At 38.9% G+C, this 16,435-nt stretch overlaps 1 protein-coding gene across 2 annotated transcripts in view; it reads left to right on the plus strand.

Annotated features, from left to right (window-relative positions):
- TMPRSS12 (transmembrane serine protease 12) overlaps window positions 1–15,284 on the plus strand; it is a 45,489-nt gene extending 30,205 nt beyond the window's left edge. The window contains exons 4-5 of one of the 2 annotated variants that reach the window (XM_009180734.3): window positions 12,645–12,787; window positions 14,661–14,934. In XM_009180734.3, the coding sequence (XP_009178998.1) occupies window positions 12,645–12,787; window positions 14,661–14,912 (395 nt within the window). In that variant the 3' untranslated portion in view covers window positions 14,913–14,934. Of the gene's footprint in view, window positions 1–12,644; window positions 12,788–14,660 lie in introns of both variants that reach the window. The other variant, XM_003906371.5, reaches the window with a different exon arrangement.
- Window positions 15,285–16,435: the final 1,151 nt, after the last annotated feature.

The raw sequence follows: 16,435 nt of genomic DNA on the forward strand, positions 1-16,435 counted from the left end.
CAAAAGAAATAGCAATAAGAAGTCCTAGCCATAGCAATCAGGCAAGAGAAAGAAATAAAAGGTACCCAAATAGGAAAAGAAGCCAAACTATCTGTCTTCACTGATGGTATGATTCTAGAAAACCCTAAAGACTCCACCAAAAGGTTCCTGAAACTGATAAATGACTTCAGTAAAGTTCCAGGATACAAAATAAATGTACAAAAATCAGTAGCATTTCTATACATCAATAACATTCAAGTTGAGAGCCAAATCAAGAATGCGATATCATTTACAATAACCACACATGCCAAAAAAACAAAAAACAAACAAGCAACAACAACAACAACAAAAAATCCTCATAGGAATACATCTAACCAAGGAGGCAAAAGATCTCTATAAGGAGAACTGCAAAACACTGCTGAAAGAAATCATAGATGACACAGAAAAATGGGAAAACATTCCATGTTCATAGACAGGAAAAATCAATATCATTGAAATGTCCATACTGCCCAAATCAATCTATAGATTCAATGATATTCCTATCAAGCTACCAATGTCATTTTTTCACAGGACTAGAAAAAACTATTCTAAAATGTATATGGAACCCAAAAAGAGCCCAAATAGCCAAGGCAATCTTAAGCAAAAAGAACAAAGCTGGAAACATCACATTACCCAACTTTAAACTATACTATAACACTACAGTAACACTGGGCATGGTGACTCTTGCCTATAATCCCAGCACTTTGGGAGGCCGAGGTGGGCAGATCACTTGTGGTCAGGAGTTTGAGACCAGCCTGGCCAATATGTTCCAACCCCATCTCTAAAAATTAGCAGGGCATGGTGGCAGACAGCTGCAATCCCAGCTACTTGGGAGGCTGAGGCAGGAGAATCACTTGAACCTGGGAGGGGAGGTTGCAGTGAGCTGAGATCATGCCACTGTATTTGAGCCTGGGTGACAGAGCAAGACTCCATCTCAAAAAAAAAGAAAGACTACAGTAACTAAAACAGCATGGTATTGTTACAAAAACAGACACATAGACCAATAGAACAGAATAGACATCCCAGAAATAAAGCCACACACCATCTGATCTTTAACAAAGTCAATGGGGAAAGAACTCCCTGTTCAATAAATGGTGCTGGGATAGCTGGCTAGCCATATGCAGAAGAATGAAACCAGACCTCTATCCTATCACCATATGCAAAAATTAACTCAAAATAGGTTAAAGATTCAAATGTAAGACCTCAAGCTATAAGAATCCTAGAAGAAAACCCAAGAAATGCCATTCTGGACATTGACCTTGGGAAAGAGTTTATGACTAAGTCCTCAAAAGCAATTGCAACAAAAATAAAAATTGACAAGTGGGAACTAATTAAACTGAAAAATTTCTGCACAGCAATAGAAACTATCAACAGAGAAAACAGACAACCTACAGCATGAGAGAAAATACTCACAAACTATGTATCCTACAAAAGTCTAATATCTGGAATCTGTAAGGAACTTAAACAATTGAACAGGCCAAAAACCAATTAACCCCATTAAAAAATAGGCAAAAGACATGAACGGATACTTCTCAAAAGACATACAAGCAGCCAACAACATAGAAAAAATGTTCAACATCACTAATCGTCAGAGAAATGCAAATCAAAATCACAAGGAGATACTATCTCACACCAATCAGAATGGCTATTGTTAAAAAAGCCAAAAAACACATGCTGCCAAGGCTGCCGAGAGAAAGGAATGCTTACACACTACTGGTGGGAATAGAAATTAGTTCCGCCTCTGTGGAAAGCAGTTTGGAGATTTCTCAAAGAATTTAAACCAGAATCACCATTGGACCCAGCAATCCTATTACTGTGTATATATCCAAAGGAATATAAATCATTCTACCAAAAAGACGTATGCACTCCTGTGTTCATTGCAGCACTATTTGCAATAGCAAAGACATGGAATCAACCAAGGTGCCCATCAACAATAGACTGGATAAAGAAAGTGTGGTACATATGCACCATAGAATACTATACAGCCATTAAAAAAAAAGCAGAATCATGTCCTTTGCAGCAGCGTGAATGGAGTTGGAGGCCATTATCCTAAGTGAATTAACACAGGAACAGAAAATCAAATACTGCATGTTCTCACTTACAAGTGGGAGGTAAATAGTGGGTACTCATGAACATAAAGGTGGTCACAAAAGACACCAGGGGCTACTAGAAGAGGATGGGAGGGAGGGGGCCAAGGGCCAAAAAACTAATTTGGGGGTACTATGCTCAGTATATGTGGTCAATTATGCCCTGGGTGACAAGATCAGTAGTACCCAAAATCTCAGCATCAGGCATGTATCTAGGTAACACGTATCTCCTGAATCTAAAATAAAAGTTGAAATTTTTTTTTTTTTAAAAAGGAATAGCAATAGAAGGAAGCTTAAACTGATGAAGAGCATCTATAAAGAATAAGCTAACCATCCTACTTAATGGTAAAAGAATGAATGCTTTCCCTATAAAATCAGGAACACAGCAAGGATTTTAGCCAGTGCAATAGTCAAGAAAAAGACATTAAAGGCACACAAATTGGAAATCAAAAAGGGAAACTTTATTCACAGATGACATGATTCTGTAAATGTAGAAATGCTGAAGGAATCTACAAAACAATCTAGTAAAACAAGTTCATTGAGGTTACAGGAAAAATCAATCATATGTCTATACTCACAATAAACTATCTGAAAACAAAATTTAAGAACACAATTCTATTCATAATAGCGTTTATTTATTTATTTTCATTTTTTGAGACAGAGTCTCACTCTTTCACCCAGGCTGGAGTGCAGTGGTGCAATCTCAGCTCGGTACAATCTCCGCCTCCCGGGTTCAAGTGATTCTCCTGCCTCAGCCTCCCGGGTAGCTGGGATTACAGGTGTGCGCCACCATGCCCGGCTAAGTTTTGTATTTTTAGTAGAGAGGGGGTTGCACCATGTTGGCCAGGCTGGTCTCAAACTCCTGGCCTCAAGTGATCCGCCTGCCTCGGCCTCCCAAAGTGCTGGGATTACAGACATTAGCCACTGCACCCAGCTGATAATAGCATGTAAAATAATGAATAATTAGGAACAGATTTAACAAAAGATGTGTAAGACTTGTACAATGAAAACTACAAAAACATTACTTAGAGAAATTAAAGAAGACCTAAAATAAATGGAGACTCATACTACATTCATGGGTCAGAAGGCTCAATGTTGTTAATAAGGCAATTATTCACAGATTGGCCTATAAAATGCCAGTTGGATTTTTCATGCAAACTAACAAGCCAATCCTGAAATCTATATGGAAAGGCAAGGGATCTAGAATAGCCAAAATTATTTTGGGGAAAAAAAAAAAACTGAAGGAGTTACACTATCTGATTTCAAAACATATTATAAAACTACAGCAATTAACACATTGGTGTAAAGACAGACCTGTAGAGGCTGGGAGTGGTGGTTCATGCCTGTAATCCCAGCATTTTGGGAGACCAAGGCAGGAGAATCGCGAGAGCTCAGGAATTTAAAGATCAGCCTGTGCAATACGGTGAGCCCCGATCTCTGCAAAAATAAAAATAAACCAGGTGTGGTGGTGTGCAGCCACAGTCCCAGCTACTTGGAAGGTTGAGGCAGGAAGATCACTTGAGCCCAAGAGTTTGAGGCTTCAGTGAGTCGTGATCATGCCACTGCACTCTAGTCCTTGGGTAACATGAGACCATCTCTAAAAAAATTTAATGTTTAAAAGATACACTGTAGATTATTGGAACACAACATAGAGGGGAAAAAAACCCTTATATTTATGGCCAATTGATTTTCACAACAGTGCCAAGACAATATAATGGAAAACAGTCTTTTCAACAAACTATGCTAGGACAACCGGATATCCTTACGCCACACACACACACAAAAAAACCCTCGGAGTTTTGCTCCATACTGTATTCAATAGTGGTACAATCTGAATGTTTGTGTCCATCCAAAATTCATATGTTGAAATCCTAACTCCTAAGGTGATGATATTAGGAGGTAGGGCCTTTTGAGAGGGCAGAGCTCTCATCAGCGAGATCGGCGCCCTTATAAAAGAGGCCCAAAGAACTGCCTTGCCCGTCCACCACGTAAGGATACAGCTGAAAGTCACAATTTATGAACCAGAAAATGGCCCTAATCAGACACCGAATCTGCCAGTGCCTTGATCTTCAATTTCAGCATCCAGAACTGTGAGAAATAAATTCCTGTTGTTTATTAAGCAACTGTTTATAAGCAGTCTATGATATGTTTTAGGAGCACAAAGAGACTTAGAGAAATAATTAACTCAAAATGGATCACAGACCTAAGTATAAGAGCTACAGTTGAAAGACTTCGGCCGGGCGCGGTGGCTCAAGCCTGTAATCCCAGCACTTTGGGAGGCCGAGACGGGCGGATCATGAGGTCAGGAGATCGAGACCATCCTGGCTAACACCGTGAAACCCCGTCTCTACTAAAAATACAAAAAACTAGCCGGGCGAGGTGGCGGGCGCCTGTAGTCCCAGCTACTTGGGAGGCTGAGGCAGGAGAATGGCGTAAACCCGGGAGGCGGAGCTTGCAGTGAGCTGAGATCCGGCCACTGCACTCCAGCCCGGGCTACCGAGCAAGACTCCGTCTCAAAAAAAAAAAAAAAAAAAAGAAAGACTTCTAGGAAAAAAGCAAAGAGAAAAGTCTTTGAGTCGTTGGGTCGTTGGGTCGTTGGGTTAGGCAATGATTTCTTAGGACACTAAAAGCACAACCATTAATAAAAATAAAAATGATAAATTGGACTTCATCAAAATTTAAACATATATCCTCTTCAAAAACCACCATTAAGAAAATCAACGGAAAAAGAGCTGCAAATATCTCCAGCAGTGTATAAAACATGATAATACATCATAACCAACTGGCTTTTTGCCAGGAATGTAAATGTTAATTTGACATATTATTATCATTCTGAAAACCCTTTCCTTATTTTTTGTTGCATGCATTTCCATTTCAATATGAAATTAATAATTTTATTGGACTCCCTGAACCAAAATGATGTAAAGTAAAATATGTGGTTTATTAAGAAGGGTCTGACTAGAAAATAAGGTTGGAAGTAGTCATGTGTGAATTGTTATCATTAACGAGAATTTGTAAAGAAAAATTTGTTTTAAGGCCTGGCAAAGTGGCTAACGCCTGTAATCCCTAAACTTTGGGAGTCTGAGGCAGGTGGATCGCTTGAGCTCAGGAGTTTGAGACCAGCCTGAGCAATATGGTAAAACCCATCTCTAAAAAAATACCAAAAAACGAGCAGGGCATGGTGGCATACGCCTGTAGTCCCAGCTACTCAGGAGGCTGAAGTGGGAGGATCGCTTGAGGCCCATGAGGTTGAGACTGTAGTAAGCTGTGATTGTGTCACTGCACTCCAGCCTGAGCAAAAAAGCAAGAGCCTGCCTCAAAAAAATAAAAAATAAATTGGATAAAGATTTGAAAAGATGGCCGGGCGCGGTGGCTCAAGCCTGTAATCCCAGCACTTTGGGAGGCCGAGACGGGCGGATCACAAGGTCAGGAGATAGAGACCATCCTGGCTAACACGGTGAAACCCCGTCTCTACTAAAAAATACAAAAAACTAGCAGGGCGAGGTGGTGGGCACCTGTAGTCCCAGCTACTCGGGAGGCTGAGGCAGGAGAATGGCGTAAACCCAGGAGGCGGAGCTTGCAGTGAGCTGAGATCCGGCCACTGCACTCCAGCCTGGGCGACAGAGCGAGACTCCGTCTCAAAAAAAAAAAAAAAAAAAAAAGATTTGAAAAGATAAGTCATCATAGTGTTTGCAGAAACAAAAAAGATTTGAAACCACATTTCACCAAGGTAGATATACAAATGGCTAATAGTACATGAAAAATTGTTAACACTGGCTGGGTACAGTGGCTCATACCTGTAATCTCAGTGTTTTGGGAGGCCAAGGTGAAAGTATCACTTGCAGCCAGGAGTTTGAGACCAACAACAAAGCAAGATCTCTTTGCTATAAAAATTAGCTAGGCACAGTGGTACATGCCTGTAGTCCCAGCTACTTGAGAGGCTAACACAGGAGGGTCACTTGAGCCTAGGAGCTCAAGGCTGCAGTGAGCTATGATCACTGTACTGCACTCCAGCATGGGTGACACAGCAAGACCTCATTTCAAATATATATTTATGTTAACATCCTTGAAACCTCAATGAGATGCCACTATGCAACTACTAGAATGATTATAATCCAAAAGACTAACAAATCAAGTGTTAGCAAGGATGTGGAGAAACTGGAACCCTTATACGTTGCTGAGGAGAATGTAAAATGGTAAAGCCACTTAGGAAAACAGTTTGACAGTTCCTTGAAGAGTTAAATATGGACTTACTATGTTAAGCATAGTTACCATATGACCTAGCAATTCCACTCCTGGATATCTACCAAAGACAAATGAAAACATGTCCACAAAAAACTTAAGAATGCTCATCATAGCATTATTAATAACTCACCAAACTGGAAACAATCCAAAGTCCACCAACTAGTGAATGGATATACAAAATATGATATATCTGTTCAACAAAACACTATCCAACAACAAAAAGGAAGAAAACTATCCTGCAAAATAGATGAACCTTGAAAACATTGGTATATGGCTAAATGAAGGAAGCTGTATACAAAAAGACTACAAATGTATGATTCCATTTATACAAAATTTCAAGAAAAGGCAAACCTATAGAGACAGAAATCAGTTTTGTTTTTTGTTTTTTGTTTTTTTTTTTGTTTTTGTTTTTTTTGAGACAGAGTTTTGCTCTTGTTGCCCAGGCTGGAGTGCAATGGCGCGATCTCAGCTCACCACAACCTCCGCCTCCCAGGTTCAAGCGATTCTCCTGCCTCAGCCTCCCGAGTACCTGGGATTACAGGCATGCACCACCATGCCTGGCTAATTTTTTGTATTTTTAGTAGAGATGGGGTTTCTCCATGTTGGTCAGGCTGGTCTCGAACTGCTGACCTCAGGTAATCTGCCCACCTCAGCCTCCCAAAGTGCTGGGACTATAGGCGTGAGCCACTGCGCCCAGCCAGTCATTTCTTAAGTGTGGGGCTGGCGCTGGGAACTGATTACAAGTGAGCATAGGAGGACTCTGTAGGTGAAGGAAATACTCTAAAATTGGATTGTGGTGCTGGTATAAATTTACCAGAAATCATTGGTACAATACAACTGCATTGGTACAATGTGTGATATTCATGTTATGTAAATTAAACCCTGATAAAGCTGTAAAAAAATGACAAAAGGGTAAGCTTTTTAACATCACACATTTGGAGAATTCAAAACTACTAAATGATTCATATGTCAAAGAGGAAATCATAATAATTTTAAATACTTAGAATTGAACAATAATGTATATGGCACATAGTAAAACTTGAGAGCTGCAGGTAGAGGTAAAACATAAAATTTAAAGTTTTAGAAATATATATTTTTAGTTTGAGACTGGGCGCAGTGGCTCAGGCCTGTAATCCCAGCACTTTGGGAGGCCGAGACGGGCAGATCACAAGGTCAGGAGTTTGAGATCAGCCTGGCCAACATGGTGAAACCCCGTCTCTACTAAAAATACAAAAAATTAGGTGGGCGTGGTGGCGCGAGCCTGTAATCCTAGCTACTTGGGAGGCTGGAGCAGGAGAATCACTTGAACCCAGGAGGTGGAGGTTGCAGTGAGCCAAGATCACGCCACTGCACTCCAGCCTGGGCGACAGGCTGAGACTCCACCTCAAAAAAAAAAAAAAAATATATATATATATATATATATATATATATATATATATATATATAGTTTGAATCATATGGAAGAGCAAATATTTGACCTAGTATTGAAGAATAAAGTCTGAACACTGTGAATTCAAAGTCTAACTTTTTTAAAGTTTAAATAAACATTGCAGTGGCCAAGTACAGTGGTTCACACCTGTAATCCCAACACTCTGGGAGGCCAGTGTGGGAGAATTGCTTGGGCTCAGGAGTTCAAGACCAGCCTGGGCAACAGAGCAAGACCCCATCTCTCTTTAAAAAAGAAAAAAAAAGAATATTACAGCCAGGCATGGTGGTATATGTCTGTAGTCTCAGCTACTATGAAGGGAGACTAAAAAAAGACAGAACATTCTAAACCCATAGAAAGCAGAAAAAAAGAAATAAAGGTAAGCACAACAATTAATGAATAGAAAATAGAAAAGAGAAAACCGACAAGCCAAAATCCAGTTTTCTGAAAAAATAACAAACCACTGGTAAGACTGATGGCAAAAGGAAAGAAGGCACAAAAACGAATTAATATTATGAACTAACATATAGCACAGTACTTTTTAAAATGTTATACTGTAAATTTTAGTACTTAGACAAAATGAATAAATTCCTTTGTAAACAACCAAAACTGAAATTAACAAATTGACTAAATATGAAAATGGTAACTAGCCCAAACTGAAATTAATACATTGACTAAATATGAAAATGGTAACTAACCAAAATTGACCAAACATGAAATGGAAATCCTCTATAGTCCTATAAAGTGTAAAAGAATTGAATCAGTAATTAGGTTTTTTCAAAAATAAAAAACCAGAACTCAGAACAAAAGAGCCCACATTGCCAAGACAATCCTAAGCCAAAAGAACAAAGCTGGAGACATCATGCTACCTGACTTCAAACTATACTACAAGCCTACAGTAACCAAAACAGCATGGTACTGGTACCAAAACAGAGATATAGATCAATGGAACAGAACAGAGCCCTCAGAAATAATACCACATATCTACAACCATCTGATCTTTGACAAACCTGACAAAAATAAGAAATGGGGAAAGGATTCCCTATTTAATAAACGGTGCTGGGAAAACTGGCTAGCCATATGTAGAAAGCTGAAACTGGATCCCTTCCTTACACCTTATACAAAAATTAATTCAAGATGGATTAAAGACTTAAATGTTAGATCTAAAACCATAAAAACCCTAGAAGAAAACCTAGGCAATACCATTCAGGACATAGGCATGGGCAAGGACTTCATGTCTAAAACACCAAAAGCAATGGCAATAAAAGTCAAAACTGACAAATGGGATCTAATTAAACTAAAGAGCTTCTGCACAGCAAAAGAAACTACCATCAGAGTGAACAGGTAACCTAGAGAATGGGAGAAAATCTTTGCAATCTACTCATCTGACAAAGGGCTAATATCCAGAATCTACAAAGAACTCAAACAAATTTACAAGAAAAAAAAAAACCCATCAAAAAGTGGGCAAAGGATATAAACAGACACTTCTCAAAAGAAGACATTTATGCAGCCAACAGACACATGAAAAAATGCTCATCATCACTGGCCATCAGAGAAATGCAAGTCAAAACCACAATGAGATACCATCTGACACCAGTTACAATGGCGATCATTAAAAAGTCAAGAAACAACAGGTGCTGGAGAGGATGTGGAGAAATAGGAACACTTTTACACTGTTGGTGGGACTGTAAACTAGTTCAACCACTGTGGAAGACAGTGTGGCAATTCCTCAAGGATCTAGAACTAGAAATACCATTTGACCCAGCCATCCCCTTACTGGGTGTATACCCAAAGGATTATAAGTCATGCTGCTATAAAGACACATGCACACATATGTTTATTGTGGCACTATTCACAATAGCAAAAACTTGGAACCAACCCAAATGTCCATCAATGATAGACTGGATTAAGAAAATGTGGCACATATATACCATGGAATACTATGCAGCCATAAAAAAGGATGAGTTCATGTCCTTTGTAGGGACATGGATGAAGTTGGAAACCATCATTCTCAGCAAACTATCACAAGGACAAAAAACCAAACACTGCATGTTCTCTCTCACTCATAGGTGGGAATTGAATAATGAGAACAGTTGGACACAGGAAAGGGAACATCACACACCGGGGCCTGTCATGGGGTGAGGAGAGGGGGGATGGATAGCATTAGGAGATATACCTGATGTAAATGATGAGTTAATGGGTGCAGCACACTAACATGACACATGTGTACATATGTAACAAACCTGCACATTGTGCACATGTACCCTAGAACTTAAAGTATAATAAAAAAAAAATACTAGAGGAAGATTATTTAAATTATATACATATGCTTCCAAAGAATACAAAAGGAAGGAATATACTCCATGTCAGTGTATGAGAATAATCCTATTATTGATTCCAAAATCAAGTAATCGTAGTAAGAGAAAGGCCAATGTTATAAATGCAGACATTCCAAACAAATTATTAGTAATAACATACTACATCTATAAAGTATATTATAGATAGAATTGATGGTCAGGTACAGTGGCTCACATCTGTCATCTCAGCACTCTGGGAGGCCAAATTAGGAGGCCAGGAGTTCAAGACCAGCTTGAGCAACATACTGAGACACTGTTTCTACAAAAAAACTAAAAAATTATCTGAGCATAGTGGTGCACACCTATAGTCCTAGCTACTCAAGAGGCTGAGGCAGAAGGATCACATGAGCCCAGGAGGCTGAGGCTGCGGCAACCTATGATTGTGCCACTACACTAGGCACCAGCCTAGGCAACAGAGCAGGGCCCTGGTTCAAAAAAATAATAGAATTAATCATAACCAAATTAGGTTTATCTCAGGAATCCAAGGGTGGTTTAAAATTAGAAGTCAGCCAACTGTGGTGGTTCACACCTGTAATTCCAACACTTTGAGAGGCTAAGGCGGGAGAATTGCGTGGGCCCAGGAGTTCAAGAATGGCCCGGGCAATATAGCAAAACCTCAACTCTAGAAAAAATTTAAAAATTAGCTGGGCGTGGTGGTGTGTGCCTGTAGTCCCAGCTACTTGGAAAGCTGAGGAGGGAGGATTACTTGAACCCAAGAATCAGAGGTTGCAGTGAGTACGTCACTGCACTCCAGCCTGGGTGACACAGTGAGACTCTGTCTCAAAAAAAAAAATAAATAATAATGAAATAAAATAAAATTAGAAGTCTCAGCTGGGTGCAGTGGCTCATGCTTGCAATCCCAGCCCTTTGGGAGGCCAAGGTGGCAGGATCACTTGAAGCCAGGAGTTTGAGACCAGCCTGGGCAACACAGCAAGACCCTATCCCTACCAAAAATAACAATTAGCTGGGCATGGTGGCACATGCCCATAGTCCCAGCTACTTGGGAGGTTGAGGCGGAAGGATTGCTTGAACCCAGGAGTTTGAGGTTGCAGTGAGCTAATTGTGCCACTGCACTCTGCGGCCCAGGCAACAGGGCGAGACCCTGTCTCAAAAATAATAATATAAATAAAATTAGAAGTCTCTTGATGTAATTCATCACAGATTGGTTAAAGGATAAAAAAATGTTATCTGAATAAATGCAGTAGAAGTGTTGTTAGAAACTCTTAACAGTCTAGACATAGAAGGGAATTTCCTTAACCTAATTAAGGTTATTGACCTCTAAACTACTGCAAACATCATTACAGTAAAACATTCCTTTAAAGTCAGGAACAATTTCTCCACTTGTATTCAATATTGTAGAAGTCCTACCAGGTGTGTTAATACTAGAAAAAGATGGGCACACAACTTACAAAGGAAATAACAAAATATTCATTAGTCACAGATGATGTAATTAAAATAGGCTCTAAAATCCATTGGAATTAACAGAGTTTAGTAATACAGCCAGTATAAGACCATATACAAAATCTATTCCATTTCTATACACTAGCAGTAATTTTAAAACAGCCTCCCAAAGTGCTGGGATGACACACAAGGATGACTATAACTAAAAAGCTAGACAATAACAAGCCTTGATGAGGATGTGAAGAATTTGGAACCCTCATACTTTGCTAGTGGGAATATACAAAGGTGCATCTGGCCAGGCGTGGTGGCTCACACCTGTAATCCTAGTACTTTGGGAGGCCGAGGTGGGTGGATCGCTTGAAGTCAGGAGTTCGAGAACAGCCTGGTCAACATGGTGAAACCCCATCTCTACTAAAACTACAAAAATTAGTTGGGCATAATGGTGAGTGCTCAGGAGTCTGAGGCAGGAGGATCACTTGAACCCGGGAGGCGGAGTTTGCAGTGAGCCGAGATCACGCCTCTGCACTGTAGCCTGGGTGACAGAGTGAGACGCCATCTCAAAAATAAAAAAAATAAAAAAATAAAAAAAAAATTAGCCAGATGTGGTGATGCGCACCTGTAATCCCAGTTACTCGGGAGGCTGAGGCACAAGAGTGGCTGGCACCCAGGAGGCAGAGGTTGCAGTGAGCCGAGGTCACATCACTGCACTCCAGCCTGGGCAATAGATCAAGACCCTATCTCAAAAACAAACAAACATTTAGGTAAACATTCTACAATCTTCCTAGGCATACATACATATTCATACACATACATATGAATATATTTTTACATAATTATTGAATCAGTCACTTTGGAAAGAAAACTTATAAAATGTTGGTTATAAAACACCAACATTTAAATCACTGTGGGGTCGGGCGCAGTGGCTCACACCTGTAATCCCAGCACTTTGGGAGGCCGAGACGGGCGGATCACGAGGTCAGGAGATCGAGACCATCCTGGCTAACACGGTGAAACCCCGTCTCTACTAAAAATACAAAAAAAAAAATAATAATAAATCACTGTGAAAATGTCTGTGCTCCAAGATAACTTACTGGTATTTTTTGTTAACAGGTAACGTTACCAATATTTTACAAGACGCAGAAGTGCATTATATTTCTCGAGAGATGTGTAATTCTGAGAGGAGTTATGGGGGAATAATTCCCAACACTTCATTTTGTGCAGGTGACGAAGATGGAGCTTTTGATACTTGCAGGGTAAGACCAAGTAATTTTCCTTTAAAATATTTTCTGAAGCCAGAAGGGAACTTGTCAAACAAGGCCTTTGATAACTTTCTGGTGGTCTTAATTATCAGGCCTAAAAATACTAAATTATTTTTTCTCCTTTTTAACTATTTCAACAATCCAAATCTTCTTGGTTCCTGATTCCATGGTTTCTACTATCATCGGGGTCAACCATAGGCAGAATTTACCTTGAATCCTTTTTTTAAATCATTGACTTTGAGATATAATTCACCTAGTTAAAAGTGTACAGCTCAATTTTTTTTTTTTAAATAGTCTCGCTTTGTCACCCATGCTGGAGTGCAGTGACACAATCTCTGTTCACTGCAACCTCTGCCTCCCAGGTTCTAGTGATTCTCATTCCTCAGCCTCCTAGGTAACTGGAAAGACAGGCGCACATCACCATGCCTGGATATTTTTTTTCGTATTTTCAGTAAAGATGGGGCTTCACCTTGTTGACCAGGCTGGTCCCGAGCTGGTCCCGAACTCCTGACCTCAAGTGATCTGCCCACCTTGGCCTCCCAAAGTGCTGGGATTACAGGCGTGAGCCTCTGCGCCCAGCCTGTTACTGTCTTTTTTTAATAATACATCCTTGTGGGTGTGAAGTGCTATCTCATAGTGGTTTTAATTTGCATTTCCTTAATGACTAATGATGTTGAGCATTTTTGCATGTATTTATTAGCCATTCATATGGCTTCTTTACGGAATGTCTATTTGGATCCCTTCCTCATTTTTAAATTGAGTTGTCTTTTTATCACTGAGTTATAAGCCTTTTTCATATATCCTGGATACAAGTCCCTTACCAGATATATAATGTACAAAATTTTTCTCCCATTCTGTAGACTGTTTTTTCACTTTTCTGAGGTCATCATTTGCAGCACAAATGTTAATTTTTTAAAGAAGTACAATTGATCCATTTTTTGTTTTGTCTCATGCTTTTTTACTCTTCCTTTATTCCTCTTTTCTTGTTTCCAAATCTACTAGTCCTTCACTCCTGAGTACCCCACGCTCTCACCTTTTCCTACTCATTCTCATTTCTGCAATCTAAAGTTTATCTTTCCTGTGTCCTTTTCCTTAAAAATCTTGCTGAGTAAAATAGTAAAGAATCCATTCTAATTGGATTGCATTCCTAGGCCAAACATCTTCCTCATCAAAAAATAATTATTCAATGCCTGCCTTGTATAGAGAATTGGAAACAGTTATCTCAGTGTCCTTGTTGTTTTGAGTGCATTAACAGGCCTTAGTAACAGTGTTGGGTGCATTCATAATTTTGTATAGACTATGAAAGTGACTGTCATTTATAATACTACTGAGAGGCTTTGCCATTTATGCTTATTTTGCTGCACTAGCCATTGTCAGCACTTAGAAACTTGTCATCTCTTGCAAGATGCCAGTTGACTCCTCTCCTTGGCAAGCAAACCACACACATGCCTAAAAGAATCCTTCATACATCTTAGAGTTATACTTTCCACACACAGTATTAAGCAAGAGAATATTCTAAAAATAGACAGTTTTTACAATATTTTGCATACTTCCTAAATTATATTTCCCCTGAGTAATTGTATTTAAAAATCCAAACAATTTGATTTATAATATTCTGGCTCAAAACTAGGCAGATGAGACGTTTATCTACCAGCTGTATGGTTCCTCCAAATACCTGGGCAAAACTGAATTCCTCCTGTTTGAGTTGGAAGATTAAGCTCAAAATCTATGATCTTTATAAGTTGGGGGTATATTGAAAACATGTATTTATATAAATGTATGTTTGATGTAAATAATTTATTCCAGAATTACTGTTGCTTGAAGAATACTAGAAGTAACAAACACTATTTTGGGACTTTTTTGACAGGGTGACAGTGGTGGACCATTAATGTGCTACTTACCAGAATATAAAAGATTTTTTGTAATGGGAATTACCAGTTACGGACATGGCTGTGGTCGAAGAGGTTTTCCTGGTATCTATATTGGGCCATACTTCTACCAAAAGTGGCTGACAGAGCACTTCTTCCACGCAAGCACTCAAGGCATACTTACTCTAAATATTTCACATGGCCAGATTCTTATAGCTTTATGTCTTGTCATCTTACTAGCAACCACATAAAGACATTCTGAAGGCTTTCATATCTTTATTTTGCATTGTGTCCCTTTCTATGTTCTGCATAATGAAAATCATTTATTCTTCTAGCAATTAATTGCCTACATAGAGTTCTCATGTCAACATTTTATGGGCTATAACTATTGTGACAGATATACCACTGTAATTTTGGCACTGAATCACATGCTTCCTTGAAATATCTTGATTGTTTTATTTTATAATCATAATTCTGTATCTGGAATACTCATAGAGTTTGTACAAAATATTCAGTTAAACATATATTTTATGTGTATAAATGCCAAATGATAGTTTATAATTAAAATGAAAGCTGTTATTTGGTTAATCAAAATTCTTTCCTTCTTAGATTTTATTCTAAAACATGTTTGTATGATTTTTTTCGAATTATAATCTTGGTTCCAATTCTCAAAGTATACTTAGAGAAACAAGTATTTACCTGTTATTTAAATTCTAATTAAAACCATTTATTTAATATCAGCACTTCATTTCCTCTGCCAACAGAGAACTATAGTATACACACCCCCAAATAATTTACTTTTTATTTAGAAATTTATGACTTTTTTCCAGCATTATAACCTACTTTCTAAACTTTATTTTCTTGAAGCCCACGCTAAAATTTTGTATCCCATCGGGCCTCTGAATTAACTGTGAGAAGCAACTAGAAAGCGTGCCGAGTAAAAGCGGGACACCAACCTGGGATAAACTTTGTGATCACTAATGTATAAAATGAATTAAAAGAAACAAAAGAAAATGAGGGCCAGGCATGGTGGCTCTCACCTGTAATCCCAGCACTTTGGGAGCCCGAGGTGGGCAGATCACTTGAGGTCAGGAGTTCAAGACCAGCTTGGCCAACATGATAAAACCCTGTCTCTACTAACAATGCAAAAATTAGCTAGGTGTGGTGGTGCGTGCCTGTAATCCCAGCTACTTGGGAGGCTGAGGCACGAGAATTGCTTGAACCTGGGAGGTGGAGGTTGCAGTGAACCGAGATCACGCCATTGCAGCTTGAGCGACAGAGCTGGACTCTGTCCCATACACATACAAAAAAAAATGAAACAAAAGAAAAGGTTGATTGAATTATATCTACTATTAGTCGACTCTCATTTCCCTTGAACTTAGGAGAATCCATTTAGCAAAGGAGAAATCGTTATTTTCTTATCCTTCTTTTTACATTCAACCCATCTAAAACCAAGTGTTCTTTGTCGTTGTTTCGTGTCAACCTAATTTCAGGATTTAAATGAAATTAAGCATGAATATCCCATGTATTAATTTCCTTCATTATTGGTTTGACACTGGGATCATTGTTTATTGGTTTAATATTGGGTTAATGTTGTTTAACATTAACATTTAATATTGGGTTAATATTCTTAATATTGGGGTATTGTTTATTGGCTTAATATTGGGGTCATCTATCCCACTCAAGGAATAGATGACTATGCTTTTTATAGACTAAGCAACACTGATGGAATGTTGGTTGTTCTTTCTTGAAAGAGCTCCTAGCTTATCCATCA

This window comes from Papio anubis, chromosome 9 (assembly GCF_008728515.1).
Source record: "Papio anubis isolate 15944 chromosome 9, Panubis1.0, whole genome shotgun sequence".
NCBI lineage: Eukaryota > Metazoa > Chordata > Mammalia > Primates > Cercopithecidae > Papio > Papio anubis.